Here is a 21,497-nt window from a genome sequence, read left to right as displayed (position 1 = left end):
AAGAATATTGAGAAACTACCCCCTTGGCTCCCAGGCATCATAGCAGAAGATACAAGTTAACTGGGCTAAAAAGGGTCATTGCTATAACCACTCTGCTAAAAGACATGTTCACTATTGTCTACACATGGTAAGGGAGTCTGCACTCTAACACACTGAAGAAACATTTAATAACAGCAGTAATAGTGTGGCAATAGTACAGATCTACTTCCAGTTCACCTCCCCTCCACACACACACGAGACAAACTTCCAACGGTTTAAGCACCTTTGTTTGGCAGACTCTTGTTTAAACATGGGATAATCACACATAAAACACGGTATACAGCATGCTGACAGTGCACATTATGTGCTGATTATTGCTATTATTCTTCTAGCTGTACACACATTAATAGCATTCCCTTAACTTATCTTCTAGCAAAGGAGGCTCTTCATCAAAACTGTCAATGTAAGAAGATTGTGAATAATAATCCGGGTTGGATGCTGGCTGAAAAAATTGTCCCTCGTAACCTGATGACATGAGCATCTCTTGTGGGACAAAGGCAGCCTGGAGTTGCTCACTGGCTTGCTGTCTAGAGAAAGGAGAATATTGATTTATATACATATATATACAGAGAGGGTATCATGACAAATCACTGAAGGAAGCTACAATTTTTCTTCTATGAGTTCTCCTAATTTTTATGAGTACTTACCCATGAAAGACAGAACTTGCTTAAAATTTAACTTTAATAAAAACAAATGAAGTAACTGGTCGTGAGAAGGTTCTAGAAGAAAGATCCCCATACCAACTAATATTTATTGATTATGTACAAGTGCTGGACACTTTCCCTCACATTTTCCCACATAATTAATACTCTGTAAGGTAGAAATTGTAACTTTAATCCCATTTTACAGGTAAAGAAATAGAGGTTCATGGAGACTGAAGGACTTGTCCATGGTCACACAGCAGCACTGCTGGTGTTGGACTCCTAAATGAAACTGTCCCAGCATCTCTGCCCATTGATACGATGTTGTTTTTTCACTTTGTTCAGGGGCAATCACCAAACATGACATTTCCTACAAATCTGTGGAAGCAATGGGTAAAATTCACAATTGTAATGGTATAGTCAATTCATATGAAAAAACAAATGTATAAACTGACTTTCTAGCTCTGGCCATTGCCAGACAATTACTGCCAACTGAATTATCTTTGAATAACTCACTAAAAGGATTCTATGGCTGGGTTAATGTCCTTCTTTCCAAATGTGCAATTTAGTTTTGTTGAAACATCATGTTTCAATACTTCTTTGACCATGCTTTTGTTTTTTATTTCACCATTTGTATGAGAAAGTTGGAAAACAATGCTCTTAGTACATAACTTACTAGAGCTAGAGAAAAGAAGGAAGGGAAAAAGAGTTATATGAGGTTATTTGATCATTTAAAATTGTTTTTACCTGAAGGAAGGAGGAGACACATAAGGAGCTGTCCTTATTAACATGTTTAAGTTTCTTTCATCAGAGCCCCTTAGGTTAAGCTAAAAATACAGCCCAGGATTCTGAACTTTGCAGCTCCCTGATCTCTTTGTGTTAAAATATTTACAGAATGGATTTTGGTACTTTCCTTCCAACATTAATCTTAATATGAAGTCTAAGAATAACATATTTAACTTTCCTTATACGAGTAAGCCTGACAGAGAAAATAACCTTCTCTGGGGGAAAAAAAAAAAAAGCTGCCAAAATAAAGATACATGCATTTAATCATTCGTTAACTCAGCTGTAAGCTCCTTAGGGCCAGGACCTCGTGCAATACTTCTCAAGTCCCCAACAGCATATGTTGATTACTGTTACTGTTCACTTAGCCATGAGGCATATTCTTAATCTCTTTTTTTTTCTTTTCTCACCAAAATAGATGCACTATCAAAATTACTGGCAAAGGGGTGCCCGGCTGGCTCAGTGGGTTAAGCAGCGACTGGTTTTGGCTCAGGTCATTATCTCACGGTTTGTGAGATCCGTGCTGTGTCCACATGGAGCCTGTTTGGGATTCTCTCTCCCCCTCTCTCTGCCCCTCTCCTGCTCACATGTGTGCTCTCTCAAAATAAAGAAACTTTTTTTGAAAGTACTGGTAGAAATGAATTATAATAATCTGAAGGGCATGCTGGTTGATGAAAGCCCCCCTTGATCTATACAGTTTTTAATGTAGAATAAAAGGGGAAAATAGAGTGGACTTAATGGACCAGCATCTAACCAAGATGATTTCACTGACAAACTGTCCTGGCCTCACTAAAACCCATACCCAGGTGTGGTTAACCAGGCTTGAGGAAAGGTAACTTTTACAATCACTCCCTGGAAAGCAATCTCCATGAATGGGGGGAAATTTGGCACAGGTGGCTGGCTACCTTGACCCAATCCCTGCAAAGAGAAAAACATTTTGCCAAAAAAAAAAAAAAAGAGCCCATTACCAGCTAAATCCCATCCCCTTTTTTTCCCTCCTTCTCTGCTCCTTCATCCAGAAAATTTCTTCATCAGGAGCTTGGCCTCTGTTGTCCTTGGCATAATACTAAAATTTTCCCACCACTTGTTTAAGAAAGTATAATTTCAAAATATGCCCTACAAAGGAAACCTCAAAACCTTTTATCTAACAAAAATTACCATGGTCACCTCCTATCACTGATTTAAAATTCTCTCTTTTTATAACTTTGTACATGTTGACTCTGAGATTTAACCCTACATCTCAATAAAATCTAAGCAATACCAATATAGTTGCATTATTAGTTCACAGTTCTACCCAACAAACTCTGTACATAACCCAATTCTCATGCCCTTTTTCTTAAAATTGCTAATTTTATTTAACCATACATCCTTTTTTCTTTTATTATTTTATTTTAATTCCATAGTTAACATAGTGTTATATTAATTTCATGTAACCATAGAGTGTATCCTACAGTGACTCAACAACTCTATACATTACTCAGTGCTCATCATAAGTGTACTCTTAATCATATATATTGAATGTACACTTAATCCCACATTTTCTAGCATTATCCTTTTATATTAGATGGTGCTAACTCTGATGGCTATGCTAACAAAATTCTCTTATATTTTCAGTGACATCTTTGAAGCCTACAGTATCCTTTCATGAAAGTCATTCAAGGAGAATGGACTGGACAATTTCCTAATTGCTTTATTAAGCCCATAGCACTGAATTATTAACTTATTAAAGGCAATTGCATGAGTTAAATTAGTGTAACCAATAGTTAAGACGGTAAGGGTCTATCCTATCTACAGTCCATATAGCAATGGGAGTTGTGCAGGGTGTATCAACAAAATATTCCTCTTCTCCTTGATTACACAGCATCTTAATTAGTTCTATGAGAAGATGCATATTGAAATTTTGATGATTTCTAACTCAGCACATTATTCCAGATGAAACAAATGTCAACTAAATTAGACCAAGAAAACACTGGACTCCGGCTGGTAGAGTTTAAACATTAACTTTGTTAGCAGGCATCTCTTCTTCCTGTAAAAATAAATACTTAAATAAAAAGTTAAAACAACTGTCAGATGACTGCAAAAAATCCCTTTAGAACCACTGGTAACATTCTAGTCACATGACTCTTCTTTTGCTTCCTGACTGCATGGGATTACATTTCCCTTGCAGAAATAGTCTAATGATAGAATTTATCCCAAACCAAGTAGAGTGGTTAGCAAACATGCCTCTGGAGTAAAATCCTGTGTTCAAGTCCCAGTATCTTTATCTTAGGCAAATTACATCATATCTGTGCCTCAGTTTTCTCATCTGTAAAATGAGCATAATAATAGAACTCATGGTACAAAGTAGTGGTTACCAGAGGGGAGGAGGTTGGGGGATGGGCAAAATAGGTGATGGGGATTCAAATCTACAAACTTCCAGTTATAAAATAAGTAAGTCACGGGAATGACAAGTAAAGCATGGGGGATATACTCATTAACATTGTAAGAACACATGGTAACAGATGGTAACTACACTTATCCTGATGAGCATAGTTTAATGTATAGAATTATCTAATCACTGCATTGTACATCTCAAACTAATATAACATTGTATGCCAATTATACCTCAAAAAGTATGAACCAATTAAGAACCAATTTAAAAAAAAAATTAGTCAATATCAAAGCTGAACAGGGCTCAATGTTCTTCTACCAATATATCCAAGCCATAAAAAAAAGTGCTGTATAATAGAATAATAATAATAATGGAACTCATAAGGTTATTGTGAATTAAATTAGCTGAAATAAGTAAAGCACTTAGAATAATGTTGGGCACCCAAAACATGATCAATAAGCATTAGCTAAGTATTTGTATGCTGTTTTCTTCCTGAGGCTTACACTAAAGCATTCTAGACTTCTTCCACACATCCTGGAACAGCTCCTTCTCTATTTGTAAATACTTGTGTCTTTCTCAAAGAAAACAACATTAATAGGAGGCCAGGAGGGTTTCTGTGCTGATCACCTTTAGCTTTTCACCATTTTGGCTTCCTTGGAACACCCAAATTGACTTCACCAACACCCCACCAGTCTTGTGTTTTCCTACCAGGAGAATCTCCACTACATGCATGCCAAGACATCTGTCTCTAAGCAATAAAGCAATGGCCACACACCTGGTCTATATAAAAATCCTCTGTATCTTCACCATCTCTTCAGTAATTCCTTTTTCACCACCCATACCTGGGTTTATAAACTTCCAACTAGTCTCCAGAGGTATGATGTCATGTTAAGGCATGGTCTCCAGCTGGGGAAAATATTTTACCTCTGAGGAAACAGGACTTAACATTCACCTTGCAATGCAAAAATAGAAGATCATTGGTAAAATATTCAGTAAGGGGTGCTTGGTTGCTCACCCGGTTGAACGTCCAACTTCGGCTCAGGACATGGTCTTGTGGTTCATGGGATCAAGCGCCACATCAGGCTCTGTGCTGACAGCTCAGAGCCTGGAGCCTGCTTCAGATTCTGTGTCTTCCTTTCTCTCTACCCCTCCCCTGCTCACATTCTGTTTCTCTCTCTCTCAAAAAAAAAAATACATTAAAAAAAAGACTCAGTAATAATTTCTTGTGATTGCAGCAATATGTTTTCTGCATCCTGTTACACAGTCACTAGCTACATATTTTACTAAGTTTCATTTTTCCAAAACTGTAGGTATGGACTTCATTACAACAGTCATCTGAGCTGCTTTCCTTTGTCAGTCTGATCCAGAAGGCATGTAGATGTTGAGCTAACTCCCAGTGCCATATGGAGAGTTAGAGTATAAATCAGGCGGTAAAAAATGTATCAACAGGTAAGTACAATTCATTGAAAGTCTAACTGCACATTTAACTAATATTCAGGTATGGGTATATTTCATAGAGCCAGATGACACAGTATGCTTGCAAAGACCTGAGACAACGAAGGTTTCAGCATTTGTAATACTATCACCTGAAATAGCCTGAGACAACAATATGACAGATCTACAATGAAAATACCCTGCTGGTTTAAAAAAAACAAAAACAAAAAAACAAAACAACAACAACAAAAAAAACATTGGTCTGTACTCCCAGAATCATTTTATCTATGTAAGTCTCCAGTTGAGCCAGTAAAATGAGGCATTCTAAATACCCTTGGTAAGAACAGGGGCACCTGGGTGGCTCAGTCGGTTAACTGTCCAACTCTTGGTTTCGGTTCAGGTCATGATCTCATGGCTTCGTGGGTTTGAGCCCCTCGTTGGGCTCTCGCTGGCAGTGTGGAGCCAGCTTGGGATTCTCTCTCCGGCCCTCCCCAACTTGCACTGTTTCTGTCTCTCTCAAAATAGATAAATAAACTAAATAAATAAATAAACAAACAAATAATCTCGGTCAGTACAAAATATACAGGATCAGTTGGATGGTGGTGTGGTTTAAGGAATGGGGGCAGGGGAGTCGACTTATATCACATTCCCGGATTCTGGCTGAGCTGTTGGGTGCACAGTGACTTTGTGCCACTGGTAGTACCACTAACTATGTTAGAGATACTAGAGGAAGATCAGGTCTGGGGATTCAGAAAAGCTGAGGTTCAGTCCATCTGTTAAAGCCCTACTAAAACATTCAGAGGGAGTTGTCTAGTTGTCACCTTTTCCACAGAAGTAGCTCTTTCTTGCTCTAAATAATTTGAATAGATTTTCTATTAAAAAAAAAAAAAAAAAGAAAGATATAGTGGGAAAATATGGCCTAGATAACTGGTGAGAGGTGATTGGAAATAATGCCTATCTGAATGATTAAATAGTTTAAAATATATATTTTTTAATGTTTACTTATTTTTGAGAGAGAGAGCATGAGTGTGGAAGGGGCAGAGAGAAGGGGAGACACAGAATCTGAAGCAGGCTCCAGACTCTGAGCTGTCAGCACAGAGCCCGATGTGGGGCTTGAACTCACGAACCTTGAGATCATGACCTGAGCCGAAGTCGGAAATTTAACTGACTGAGCCACCCAGGCGCCCCTGACTGAATAGTTTTTTAAGATGAGAAAACTCCTTGTTCATTCTCAAATAAGAAACTTTGTTTTAAATACAAATATCTTTATTGTCTTAGTAAGCATAGTCAACCAGCTTTCAGATGAGTATGCCACTGAGTAAGCTTTTTAAAACAAGTCTCCATTAATGGGGTCAGGGGTGAACAGAGACAGAGAGAAGGAGACTAACTGATTATAGCTGTCTCCTGGATTCCTGTGTCTTTTGCCAGGATGGTCAGCATCTTCACTGTGACTTGGGGTGTATTTTAACTGAACAATTCACTGTATGAATAAAAGATCAAATCTCTGGAGTTTGATGTACACTAGTAAGTCGCTGACTTGACTCCATATTTTATGTACCTCATAAAACTACCATACCTAATATGCCCTTTTCTAATTCCTGAGACTTGCAGTGTGGACTGGAATTTAAATGTTACTGCAGCCAAATCAAGACTTGGATTTAAATGCTAAGCAACTGAAGCAGGCCAGGCCATCAACCTAATACAATATAATCTTGAGTTTTCTCATGTGGTTATGTTAATTTCCATCTCTTTGTCATCTTGATTTCTGGGCAATGTTGACATATGTAATCAAATGAAGAAAGAAAATTGGGTGGTGTTGGCGGGAAGAAAGCTGTGGTCCATGAGTCCCTGCATAAGGAGAAAGCTTTGTTTCACTTTTATCGGGCTTTTTAGTTTAGTCTGAAAATGTAGACTGTAGAGACTACATACATAGAACCCAGGTGTTTTATTCCAACTGGAGAAGAGAAAGGAGAAAATAAACAGTAGGTGACTCGTTTCTGTCACCAAAATAGGAGAACACAGCAGAAAAATCCTATCAGATGGCTCTCACTGTGGATTATGTATTTTGAGTTACCATCCTGTAATACTTTAATGTTCAAGCTACTCCCTTTGCCTGATTAACACTTTTCTGACACCAAATACTTTTTCTTGGCCTTCCAAAGTGTAAATCATAAATTAAATAAAATCAAGTTATTTTTTGTAGATTCTGCAATGATAGAGCCAATTCTATAGCTTTATCCTTTTGTCCTTTTTTTCTTATAGTTTTTAAATATCCTAATTTGCCTAATGATAATATTCACAGAGAGAGAAAGAGGGAGGGAGTGGTATAGATTGGTTTTCATGTTAAGGAATGCTTATGGCAACCTGACTGAAGCTGGATAACATAGAATAGGGATGTGAATGAGATAAAACTCCAGATACTAAACTTTAACAGTTTTAAAAACATTTTATACCAATACCTTTCCCTATTGCCTTAGAGAAGTGGTTCAGCAGGAGTAGGTAGAAAACAGCACCTGTCTGTCTGTCTTCAGGACTGATCATCCAGTGGAAACAATTTCTAAGTTGTTCTGGGCATACCCACTGTCTGTTGTATTTATTCTATCTTTTCCTCCTTCATCTGGATCTTTCATGATACTTATCTGCTTTTAGAAAAATACACTCAAGAATTAATAAACTAAAAATATTTCTTATGAGGTTATATTTGGCCTAAACTTGCTGGAATGAAACAGTGACCACATATCCCAGTTCACCTAAGATGGTCCAGTTTTAATCCCATTGTACCACAATTATTATTAATGGCATGCATTTTACTCTTAAAAATGTCTTGATTTTATAATAAATTGTGTGCCCACCTTAGTTATGGGTCTAATCAATAACCTTGGACTAAAATCCAAACCCTATTTCTTACTAGTTGTGTGACCTTGGAAAAGTTCCTGGATTTCTCTGGGTCCTTGTTTTCTCATAAGTAAAACAGGGGAAAAATAAGTAAAGTGGGGAAAAATAAAAGCACTCATCTCATGATTGTTTGGAGATCCAATAAGCTAACTCATGTACAGTTCACAACAGTACCTAACACACAGTAAGAGTTCAATAACTTTTAGATATCTTGAAAGTTGAAAGGTCTGACGCCTCTCACAATTCCCTAATCTAGACTCACAAAAGAACATCCAAAGAAGCAACTGTAAAAACAAAGACAATTAAGATTAAATGACTTTAGACAATAAAGTGTCCATTGATGTGACAAGCTATAGTCACAGAAAAAACTAATATTTATTTTATGGTTCTACCATACAACACAATTTCCTACACATTATCACAACTCTTCATGATAATTCCATGAAATAGGTATTATTAATGCCCTTATTTCTCAGTTTAAGATACTCAGGGAAGTTAAAGTGTTTCCCAATATCACAAAGAACAAAGGCTAGAGCCAAAACTTGAAACAAATTCTTCTAACCCTAAATGCTCTTGCCCTATTTACCTTAGTGAGGGTAAATACTAAATTCTTAGTCTTTTTAATTTTCAACTCAAGTTAAACCGTCAACTCAAATAACTAACACGTTCTGAAATATGTGTATTTTAATTCCATTTAAGAGCTTTCACACTGTATTATAATTGCATATTTAATTGCCCTCTCTCCAACATAAATTCCTAAATTTTATGAGGGAAAAGATTATGGACTTTTTTCTTTTTTTTTTTATCTTTGGGTCCGTAGCATCCTTCTTAATTCCTAACACACAAGCAGGCACTTGATACATGTTTATTAATTAAATAAAATCTACTTCTTGATCAGTGTCCCAGAAAATATCATGTAAAATGAAAATTGTTTTCTGTTCTGTCCAGGGCCTGTATTCAGGCTCCCCGTTAAGTGATATTTTGAAAATAGGAGACAAGCCACCCACCTATAAATGGGCCTGCAGTGAAGTGAATTAATTTCCCTGACCTTTCCTGGCATTTCTTCTCGGGTATTTTACCAAGATATGCTGGAGAGAGCTTTGGCTTTCCCCAAGGAAGCCCTCCCTTGTTAAAATATTATGACTTCTTAAAGTGAAAGCATACTTACTGTCTAGATCCATAAAGATCTCCATAGGCATTAGAATCTTCAGAACTCTGGTCCTGATTATCAATAGTATAATTAGATTGGTAAAAATCAGAGTCAAATTGTCCCAAGTTTGACATCCTGAAAAATAAGAATGTTTTTTACTGGGAATTTTGAGTCTGTAAAATTTCTTTTGAGATATTTAGCAAGGATTAACTGATGATGTTATTATGGCTGGATTCCTATTAGAGAGTAATGTATTCTTTGGATGGGTTAAATTAAGTATTGGGGAAATGGGTGGAAATGTATTTAGAAAGTCATTTAAAAATGTGTATCTTCAGTTAACTTTTCTGAATTTTTTTTTCCACTCACTAGGACTGTGACTTCGACCAAATTGACTTTGATGTGAAAGAACTAGCATTTTTCATCAAATTCTTCATTCTTAGCAATTTAAAAGAAAAAGTTTCAAAATTGGTATACATCTAGATTTTCTCTTAAACAATGTTAGTTCCTCACTTTAAATGCATGCAACCATGTTGTAAAGCCAGAAAACAAATGACTGATAATTCTATTTGAGTTTTCATTTTCCTTAGAGTTTTGAAGTGTGTTAATAGCCTTCCCAACCCAGCTGCCAAACAAACAAACAAACAAACAAACAAACAACAAAACACCCAAATCCTACAAACCAGTTTCCTAGTTCTGCTTTCCAATTCCTTAAATGTATTTGGAACATTTTTCTTTTTCTTCTGCCTTTCCTGCTACTCCTAGGCTTCTGGCTGAGCAAAAGGGAGAAAGGCTCAGTTCTGCTAAGGGAGGAGTCTGTCTTTCTATACACACTTTCTATATAGTTTCCACTCACTTAGGGAGCAAAGTAGAGTGTGTGATCTTGATTTAGACCGAATGGCTAGAAATACCAGAGGGAGGAAGAAAGACTTGAAAGGAGAAAAAGGTGGGGAAGAAAGCAATAGCAAAGTAATAGTGGCTCTTTGGATAAAAACTACAGAATGAAGAATCTTTTCCAGTGGACAGATAGGGTTATTCAACTCAACATTTTAATCTTTATTTTTCTTTGAAAAACATTTTATTTCAAGGAGTGAATTTAAATATCATGAGGAGCAATCCACACAATATAATAACTTATAGAATACTGCTATTAATAAGTTTTGAATGAAATTGTATAAACAGCCTTAGCTCTAAAGGGCTTCATTACTCACAAATATTGAAGTAATTGTCAAATACATCAAATTGTTTTCAGTTTGGTAGAAATACAGAAAGCTTTTCTAAAATTAGATGTAACAATTCATACATCTGACTTCATATATCAAAATTTTTCATTAGTAATGTGTATAAAAGTAGCTATGAATTATGTAAACCAAAATCGAGACTAGAAGAATATTAAATCTTTTAACAACTTATAATTTAAAGGTCTTAAAATTTAATAGCATAACTTTCTCAGTCCATGAAAACAAGTTATTATGCAGCATAGAGAGTAATTTCATAGGAGAATACACTAAGGTTTCCTAACATGCAACACTTTATGTAACATGACTATTGGTATTGGAGTCCTTATGTAACTCCGCTTCGTGTTTTGTTTAAATGCCAAGTTTTTCAGAAGGATTAGACACATACCTTTGTATTGTTTATGTCAAGAGGTCTTCCAGGCAACGTAGTTTCACTTGAGAAATTTGTAACAAATCAGTTGGTGAAATGATGACCCTCTGGCTCTCTATATGTTTCTAAATTTGTACGCTGACACTATGAGCAGGTGGTAGAGCCAAAAAAAAAAAAAAAAAAAAAAAAAAAAAAAAAAAAAAAGCCTGCCAAGGCCAAACACAGTATCCAGTATCTTATAGAACTTGTTAAAGTTTACAAACAGAGTGAATGGTATAGGGACATACAATTTGATAAAGTGAAAAGGTAGATTCAATTTTCCTGTGTACATGTGCCATCAAACTCTGATTTAAGATCATTAATTTGAGGCAAACAAGAGGCTGTAATAATCCTCCTGCTTCATGGCCTATATAACACGTTTAACCTAGTCACGATTTCCTAATGATAAGCAGTAAACATCAATACATGCTACATACCTTAACTAGCAATCTTAGCAACAATTGGAAAATGGGGTGTTGTCAATTTTATCCACATCTGTTTTATATAAGCAACATTTAGGAAAGCTCCCTGTAATCTGATTTCTTCCCTCTCTCTTACTTCTCCAGCAGAGCCCATCATGGATATACTAATGTGATCCAGTAGTGCTTATTTGCAGGGCATGTTCTGAGCCAATCCTGACCATTTCTGAGCCAATCCTGACCACCGGAAAGCATCAGACCCATTTCCATCCAGAGAAGCTACGTGAGTTGGTTCCCTCTATATCTGCAGGTCATATCCAGGAACCTTCTCCCTAGTTCTGACCCAGGTAACCTGGCTAATACTCCCCAATTCTATCTGGACCTGGTGGTTTTGTTTCTAATATCAACTTCATGGCTGGAGGTCAAGTTCGTTTACGATCTGCTTCATGCTGATTTCTCTTTTTAGGACTGAGACTTCACATGTATCCAGACCTCAGTAACTGAAATCTGGTGTTCAAGGGTAAATATATTTGGCAGTTAGAAATTTTCAACTAAAGCCAAAGGCAAGAATGGTAAATTAAATAATTTTTACCCACACTATTTTAAAACATTTGGAGTTTGAATTTCTCTGATTAGAGCTGCCCTTTACTAGGTCTCTACTTAGGTAACCGTAGCTCACACATTTATTGAGGATCTACTCTTTAATGCCAGACTGTGTTCCAGATGTCATACAGAAGTGGACAGACTAGACTCTGTATTTTAAAGAGATATAGTTTAGTATAGATTCTACTGTATCTGCAATAAATAAAAATGACTAGCAAGGCATTGTTCTATGAACTTTAGGTTTAAATCATTTAGGTCTTGCAACGAGCTTATGAAGTATTATTATCCCATTTTAGAGGAAAAGAAATAGACATTAAATACCTTTCCTGGGTGGAAGCTAGCAGGTGGAAGAGCCAATGTTTGAAACCTGTTATGCTAAGCTCAGAGCCCACATTATTATCCAAGATAATTTCAGGAATCAACCGAACTCTATCAAGAAGTTAGCATATGCCATTAAGATGGAAAGTGCAAAGGGGAGAGGGATTCGGTATTCAGTGAGGCATCTTGAAAAGGTCATTTGGATTGAGACTTGGTTGTTAAGAAAGAAGCCATGTGAAAGACTATGTGAAGAGGATTTAAAGCAAATTCTCTGAGGTGGCAAGGAATTTTGCAGTTTGTGGTTTAGAAAGTGAGCCAGGTGGTAGTCATTTTGAATTAGAGAAAAGTTGAAGGAGATGGAAGGAAGTCAGTGGCATAGGCAGAGGCCAGATCATAGAGGACATGGTAAGGAGTCTAGATTCTATTAAACTTGAAGTGGAATGCCACTGCAGGATTTTAGGCAATGGGATGATATGATCTGTTTTTGCAGAAATTGTTTAGGAGGATGTTGTGGCAGTAACACAGGCATGAAGCACAGGTGGCTTGGACTAGGACAGCAGTGGGCACGGGAGAAACTGATAGAAGATTCTTGGCAGCTGAGGGAAGGATGAATTGGAGGGGTCAAGGGTGAAGCAGGCATGTAAGTAAGTTCATTCTGGGGAAATGATAAGCTGTTCTAAGTGGATAAGGTCCCATGGAGCTAGGACTGAACAGGTTAAAAAGATATGTGGAAAGATTTGTTAGGGTTCAACTTCTGCTGAAAAGGAGGGGAAAGAGAGGGACAATTGTTGAAGATGATTTCTGACATCAGAATTCTGACAGCTTCCTCGTACTAATGTATTAATGTCATAGGAAAAGGCCAAATTGTTATATAGTAGCCAAATTTAGATCATCCTGCTTTCTATTCCTTCTTTCAAAGTTCTTTGTGTGAGAACGCAAGTTCCCTCCTGTAACAGCAAGGACTCAGAGTGTATTCTTTTTTCTGACATACAAATTCACTGACAAGTTTACCAAAGATAACATTTTCAATTTTAGTCCATTGAAATTTTAAACTTATTTTGTGATTTTGTGCTTTTCAAGTTAGTTTTCCTTCATGAAAAACCAGCTTGATTAAATGAACTGCAGAAATACATAGACCAAAAATGGCATATAAAAATGAAATTAATCTAAGCCTCAAGTGAACTATAAGCCATGAAACATTTATAAACCAAATGACTTTATTCTCCTGGTAACTGCATTAATGAACCATTAATACATATGCCAGAATACTGTGAAGCTACTCTTATAAATGTAACAATTGTATGTGCATAAAATATGCATTTAAATTTTTTTCCATTAATGAATCATCTAATATATAGAGTATCTGTATATATACATACATATCTCCAATACAGAGAGAGAAAGCTTATTTTATTTTTTATTTATTTTTTAATGTTTATTTATTTTTGAGAGAGAGAGGGAGAGAGAGAGACAGAGACAGAGAATCCAAAATGAGCTCTGTGTTGACAGCAGAGAACCCAATATGGGGCTCGAACTCACAAACTGTGAGATCATGACCTGAGCCAAAGTCATATGCTTAACCGACTGAGCCATCCAGACGCCCAGAGAGAACATTTAAGTCAATATTATAAATAGTCACAGTTTCATCAGTTAATTATTTTAATTCAACTACTTAAGTAATTATTTCTGGGTTCTGAGTGATCAAAAAAATGGGATAATATGAAAAAAGGTTCTTACCTGATGCAAAGAGCACTATGTTCTGCTTGCAATTATTTTCCTTTCCTTTCCTCTTTTCCCATTCTCTCTCCCTCCATCCTTCCCTCCCTTTCCTCTCTTGTCTCTCTAAACTCTCTCCTAAGGTGATCTTATCCATTTCGTTGGCCCTATACACCATCTCTGTATAGACAGTTCCTGAAGTCATACACAGCGCTCACCTTTCTTCACAGCCCCAGACCATTTGTTATCTCACAGCCATAACCGATTTTAGCCAAACTCGTTTTTAAAAATCTCGACACTCCCCAACTGAATACTCTCTCCTCCATTCCAAGAAATGGAATTGCAAACCATTTACTCACTTAACTCTGAAATCATCTAATTCTTCAATGAATGCTACAGATTCTACCTCTAAAATGTATCTTCCACTAACCAATTCTCTCCATCTCCACTATCACTGTAGGTTAGGCCACCATGTTCTCCCACTTAGACTTCTGTTTGTAGTTACTTGAAAAAGTGATGGGGCACCCGGATGGCTCAGTCGGTTGAATGTCCGACTTTGGCGCAGGTCATGATCTCGCAGTTTGTGAGTTGGAGCCTGATGTCAGATTCTGTGCGGACAGATCTGGAAGACAGATCTGTGCTCAGATCCTGGAGGCTGCTTCGGATTCTGTGACTCCTTTTCTCTCTACCCCTTCCCTGCTCCTGCTCTCTCTCCCAAAAATAAATAAACATTAAAAAAAAAAAAAACCCAAAAAAGTGAGATGTCCCTTTTAAAATAGCACATTGGTAGATTGTAATAAGTTTACATAATAAAGACTATTGAAATTGTACCTTTAATGGCATAGTGACTTGCCAAAATGGGGGGGGGGGGGGTAGGGAGGGTGGAGGGGTCTCTTTGGTTGTTTCTGACTGCAATTAACAGTGGGAATAAGGAGAATTTTCATCCATAATTTCTTATTCTGTTTCTGGTGATCTGTCAGGTGTTAAAGAGATTGTGAGATGATCAACAGTTTTACCTGAAACAATTCACCCTGTATCTGACAATTAGGCAAACATATATGTGTTAAATTAGAAGATAAATACTTAGCTGGACGGATAACAATCACTACTTTTAAATTTTCATACTTAGAGCCCAGGATTTCTAATGGTATGTATCAGTTTAAGAATCACATAAGATTATGACATCCTTACTGTGATCCTTTGGTATAAAAACAGAGGCTCAGAAAGCTACATGACTCTTGCAAACTCACACACCTAGTATGTGACAGAACCTAGCTTGGACCACCAATTCTCACATCCAGCCCTGTTTTCCTTCATTTCTCAAACTGTTTCTCCCAAAAGACTGTCTGTGGCTGTCCAAAATACTGTTGTTAGAAACGTACCTTTTTGGAAACACTAAATGATATTTATGTGCAGCCTTCAAAAAATATTGGCAGAACAGAGATGCCACTGAATGACGATGAGAAAAACGTATCATTTTCTACCCCTGCAGACAAAGAAATGGATTGTTTGTTACCAGTGTTTATCAAGTAATTACTTAATTTTGGCAGTCTGTATTGCAATTTAGTGTACAATGATTCCATTGTAACCATAAATTACTATTCTTATTAAGGTAGAAATAATATGATACAATCTGTGTTCCATTACTTTCTTTTTAGTTTATTTATTTTGAGAGAGAGCACCTGTGCAGGAGCGAGGGCGTGTGGGGGAGGGGCAGAGAGCAAGAGAAAGAAAGAGAGAGAGAGAATCCCAAGCTGGCTCACCAACTATGAGATCATGACCTGAGCCAAAACCAAGAGTCGGGCACTTAATTGACTGAGGCACCCAGCAGACTCCTGTTTTTGTTTTTGTTTTTTTAGTTTATTTCCATTACTCTTTTAAAAACTATATTTTGGTCAGTATTCTCTACATGCTCCTTTTGTTAATACCACCTAAGATCTGTTTCTGATCATGTTCCCATTAAAAACCATGCTGCTTCTATTTTATAAGTCTGAAACTGCAGCCCTGAATATTACATAGTCAAATGAAAATGGGCATAAAATTCTGTTCCAATGCATGAATTTTAAAGAGCTCAGTGTGTTCTATGCAAGAAGATAGAACTACAAGGTTTTCCCTCATTAACGTTGTCATAATTTATTGTTGTGTTCCAATTTGGCTATTTCTTGTTAGCTTCCACTTTTGTCTGAGAAAAAATGGAATCGAGCAGAATTATTACTGAACACATGAGGTTTTTAGTTTGGTAATAATTAAACACTAGCAAAAAGATAATTTGCATCTGAAATTATGAAAGTTGATGTGAGTAGTAGTTGAGTTATACATTCTTAGTAACCATATTATTATGAAATCTTTTTAAAATGTAATAACAAAATCCAATTTATATACATTTAGCAGACCAATAAAATTAATTTTTATAGGAAATCTTTCCTACTAATTACATAAATTCCTCCACAAGGTATCTAACCACATGGATCTTTAGTGCTCTCATCTGAAAAATAAGAATACAATTAGGGACACCTAGGTGGCCCGGTCAGTTGAGCGTTTGACTCAGCTCAGGTCATGATCTCACAGTTTGTGAGCTCAAGCCCCACACTGGGCTCACTGCTGTCAGCAAGGAGCCCGAGTCAAATCCTCTGTCCCCTGTCCCCTTATCTGCCCCCCCCTCAAAAAAAAAAAATGAATAGAATTTATACCTACCTGTTAGGGACTATTTATTTTATCTTATCAAATTCATTTTATTTTTCCATGTTTTATAATATACCTAAGTTATTAAAATGAATACACATATGTAACACACATTAGTATATATGTGTGAGTATAAATAAATTTGTGTATAAAACATGAGTTAAATTATACAGGCTTTTGTAACAGGAATAATTAACACAATGTGGAGCAAATAGTAAATGCTCAGTAAATATTATCTGTTATGATTATGCTTCTAGGTGGAAATAAAGTTGGAGAATAACAGGTAACTATATTCACTCTCTGTCCAATATTTATAGCAATTCACCACATAAATATTTATTAATGAATTCTTCTTTGCTATTACATAAATCTACACGAAAAAAATCCATTTCACTAAAAGAAGGTGATGGGTATCTTATGTATACAAATAGTGATTACACATGAAAGATTACTTCAACTTTTACCTCTTATTTTTTAGAAAGAAATAAAGATTTTAATGACAGACTAAGAATGGACTTTCTTGCCAGTACACCACTTATTATTTTGATTAAACTCTCTCAGATACCAATCAGTAATGATGCAAGCATATCTTATCTATATTTCTTTCAGCAATGAAAGGCAAAATCTATCCCATGCTCTGTCATAATTCTACCTTTGCAATTGTACCATTAGATGTTTTCAAGGTATTCCATCACACTGAGTGGGTAAAAGGAGTTGCAGCAGTTTGAAAAATTGACCAAATATTTTATATATATATAAATATATGTATATGTGTGTATGTATATACACATATATATGTATATATACATATATATATTTAAATGTAATTCTTAACATAGAAATTCTATTTCATAAAACAGTAGCTCCACTTTTTGGCACTAGGATATCACTCATTACCTACAGCTTAAATTTTTAATTTAGTGGACATGTAGTCAAACATTGCCTTAATATACAGGTGTCCTTTTACAAACAAGTCTGTACTTTGAAGTATTTATATTTTCATTCACAAACTTGAGCTAGGAAAATTAGTGTACTTAATGACAAAACGATATCTTTAATACAATTTTGTTTCTTTTTAAAAAATATTTTGGGTCTTTGGTTTAAAATGGCACTAGGCTAGAAAGTTGCCTCACAATTTCTAAACAAGATGCTCATGGGGGTTTAGAAAAACATAAATACTCCACAATCCCAAAAAGTGATGCTTAGAATCAGCCTACTGCCAGAATCTGGGTAGAATTTCTATGATAAACTTGATGAGTCTGCAGTGAGAAAAATGACTTCTATCACATTCTTCGCATCACGCAGGACAACAGTCATTCATATGAAAAGAAGGAGGTAGATTCCTGAGATCCTTGGAGTCGTAGGCTTTATACATATTAGAAGAAAAAGCAGCCGTGCCATTATGGTAAGGATTCTACTTTTTTTTTTTTTTTTCCCAATGTCTATTTATTTATTTTTGAGAGAGTGAGGGAGGGGGGAGAGAATACATGGCGGGGAGAGGGGGAGAGAATTCCAAGCAGGATCCACACTATCAGTGCAGAGCCTCATGCAGTGCCAGATCTCATCAACTGTGAGCCAAAAATCAAGAGCCTGACGCTTAACTGACTGAGCCGCCCCAGGGACCCCAGGATTCTGCTTGAGTGCCAGTGGCAAAATCCGGCCACCTGCTTGTATGCTGATACATACTTAGAGAAGGCTTCTTCTAGTGAGAAGGAGGCTCGGTGTTGGGGAATACCATGAAGAGGAGTTGCAGCAGTAGCACTGGGGTGGAAGCTGTTGATTGTCAAGGTTGATGCATCTTGGAACTACCGTCTCCCCTCTATGCGGCTATTGGTAGTGTCAAAGATAAGAGGTATTTAGTGACAATTTATATTGGGGGAATAGAGCTTTTCATGTCACACAGTACTTTCGCTGAATAATCTGAGGATCCAGCCTACTATAAAAATCCAACAGAAGAACTACCATTTGTATTTATTCTTATCCAATGAGAAACAAACATTAAGCTTTACCAGTATTTTGTATACAAATCTATACTGTACCCTCCTTCTTTTCCAGGGCTCATCTGCAGTGTTAGTGAGGTCTTGAGGGAAGAGTCGGAGCCCACAGCTTAGAGGGGTTGACAGGAGTGCCCGTTTTCATCCCTTCCCTTTTGTAGGACAGCAACATATTGTGGTTTATAAATGCCCACTAAATAGAGTAATGGACTGGATTTGTGTTTAACTTAAATTTTCCTCACAAGATCACACATGTCTTCAAAGTCAAAGTCAGAGAACAGATTAAATGAGAAGACAACAAATTAGAACAAAACATAAGAGGAGGAAGCTGATACCAAAAAGGAGTTGGGTTATTTAGGAAGCATGTAAAGAAGCCATTTAGTAAAACAGAATAATTTAAATCCTCAATGGAAATGATAGAGTATAAATGATAGTTCAGAAATTTTAATCAGGGCTGTAGAGAATACACTTAAGATATTACCTTCTAATTCAGAAGAAAAGGACAAAGAGATTAAAACGAAAGAGAAAATAATAGCAAAGAAATAAACAATAACAGGCAAAAATTTAAAGTATTAATAATTTTAAACTAAAACTAGAATTAACTTTGACCCATCAAATTAACATAGACAAAATTAAGTGAAAACATCTAGTTTTAGTAAATATGAAGGCAATCAGAACTCTCTTAGAGTTTATTTTAGTGTACATTGTATTTAAAAATCCATAGCAGGTAATTAGGCATTGAAACACATTATAAAACTTGTATGTTACCTGACTTATCAAATCCAATGGAAGGAATTTATCCTAAGAATGTAATCAGGGACACACATAAAGTAAAATCTCCTACTGGCATGAATGTCTAAGGGACTAGTTAAATAAATCATGATACACCTCTGCAACTGAACACTTTGTGGTTTGAGGCCCATTAAGGATAACTGCAAATTCTTTGACACTCCTCTTATTAAGAAGTGGGATCTATTTCTCTTCACCTTGGATATGGGCTGGCCTTAGTGACTTGCTTAACCAATAAAATGTGGTAGAAGTGGTGTTCTCAGATTCTCAGAGTTGGGTAATAAAGAAGAAGCTATTCAGCTTCTACTCGGGTCTCTTGCAACACTCGTTCTTGGACCACTTGCCATATAATAAGACCAGCTATCCTGAGGCTGTCATGCTGGAGAGGCTGTGTGAGGACACCACATGGAGAGGTCCTGTAACCAAAAGAAAAAGAGATGTTGGGCATTTTAAGTCTCCAGCTTTTCCAGCCATCCCAGTTGAGGCCACAGTTATCAGGAAACAGAAAGAACTCATCCCTGCCAAGTCCTGCCCAAACTGCAGATAGATGAGCAAAAGGAATGGTTCTTATTTTAAGCCACTACATTTTGGAGTGGTTTGTAATACAGCAATAAATAAGTAGAACATGATTTGGTGTGTGGAATTGGTATAGGGGCAGAAAATTCTTCCCTTCTTCCTTCCAGATGTTTTGGTTGGCCTAATAATTAAATTGACATAAGCCAAAAAAAAAAATAAATAAATAAATTTGTGAAGAATTGATGAGACAAAGAAGTCTGGGCTTAGGATAGTAAATTAGTGAGGAAGATGGCACCTGGGTGGCTCAGTTGGTTGAGCAGTTGACTCTTGATTTTGGCTCAGGTCAAGATCCGAGTCATGGGATCAAGACCCGTGTCAGGCTCCATGCTGAGTGTGGAGCTGCTTAAGATTCTCTTCCTCTTTCTGCCCCTCCCCCACCCATTGTCTCTAAATAAATAAATAGATAGATAAATAAACATTTAAAAAAGAAATATACTCTCAAATTCATTTGGCAGAATTGATTTTCAGGACTGACCATTTTACATATATTCCTCAAATCATGTAATAGCCTTTAGAACTTACATGAGTTCATTTTAGTTAAATACATATATTACAGTGTTATATATGTTTTACATATATGTTCCTATATACATGAAGTTAGAAACAGTAATAGCTCACAGTAATTAGCATCACATAGTGATAAATTAATTGCTTAGCAAATACTAATGACAAACATTTCTATTAAGAAATAGACGTATCACACTCCTTGGCATTTCCACAAAGGAATTGAAAAATGTATGTCTATAACAAAGCTACACGTTGATGTTTATAAGCAACTTCATAACTGTCAAAACTTGGAAGCAACCAACAGGTTCTTCAGTAGGCAAATGGATAAATAAACTGTGATACATCCATACAATGAAATATGCAGCACAAAGAGAAAGGAGTTATCAAGTCATGAAAAGATATGTAGGAAACTTAAATATATATTATGAAGTGAAAGAAGCTAATCTGGAAAGGTTATATACTCTATAATTCCAACCATATGATATTTAGAAAAAACAAAATTATGAACACATTAAAGACCAGTGATCTCCAAGGGTTGCAGGACAGTGTTTTTATATGGAAATCTCCTGCCAAGCAACTGTTAAAGCTGTGGATTTTAGGCTGTGGATATCATACTATAGTTCTCACAGAATAATAGTGATATTGAGAGATCTTATTGGAAAGATTGCTTTACAGTTGTTGTAGGAAGCATCTTATATGGTTCTGATTGATACCAGCATCCTGGTGTTCATGTTTTGTATACCTTTCCTTGAGTGTAATCTGGACAAGTAGCTTGGTTCTAATCAGTAAAACATGACAATGGTCATGGGGGGTAATGGCCACAATTAAGTTACAAATCACTGTGACTTCTGTCTTGTTGGGAGACTCTATCTATTGTCTGCATGGCTTGCACACTTTGATGATATGAGCTGCATTGTGGGAGAGGCCCAGGAGGCA

At 36.4% G+C, this 21,497-nt stretch overlaps 1 protein-coding gene across 1 annotated transcript in view; it reads right to left on the bottom strand.

The window, feature by feature from the left end:
• YIPF7 (Yip1 domain family member 7) overlaps window positions 1–19,751 on the bottom strand; it is a 41,287-nt gene extending 21,536 nt beyond the window's left edge. Inside the window, exons 1-5 of the mRNA XM_042936482.1 lie at window positions 19,676–19,751; window positions 18,382–18,522; window positions 15,396–15,499; window positions 9,332–9,448; window positions 406–566 (exon numbers count right to left, since the gene is read on the bottom strand). Of these exons, the coding sequence (XP_042792416.1) occupies window positions 406–566; window positions 9,332–9,448; window positions 15,396–15,490 (373 nt within the window). The 5' untranslated portion in view covers window positions 15,491–15,499; window positions 18,382–18,522; window positions 19,676–19,751. The remainder of the gene's footprint in view (window positions 1–405; window positions 567–9,331; window positions 9,449–15,395; window positions 15,500–18,381; window positions 18,523–19,675) is intronic.
• Window positions 19,752–21,497: the final 1,746 nt, after the last annotated feature.

This window comes from Panthera leo, chromosome B1, assembly GCF_018350215.1.
Source record: "Panthera leo isolate Ple1 chromosome B1, P.leo_Ple1_pat1.1, whole genome shotgun sequence".
In the NCBI taxonomy this organism is placed as follows: domain Eukaryota; kingdom Metazoa; phylum Chordata; class Mammalia; order Carnivora; family Felidae; genus Panthera; species Panthera leo.
This window is presented reverse-complemented; position numbering and strand designations above follow the sequence as displayed.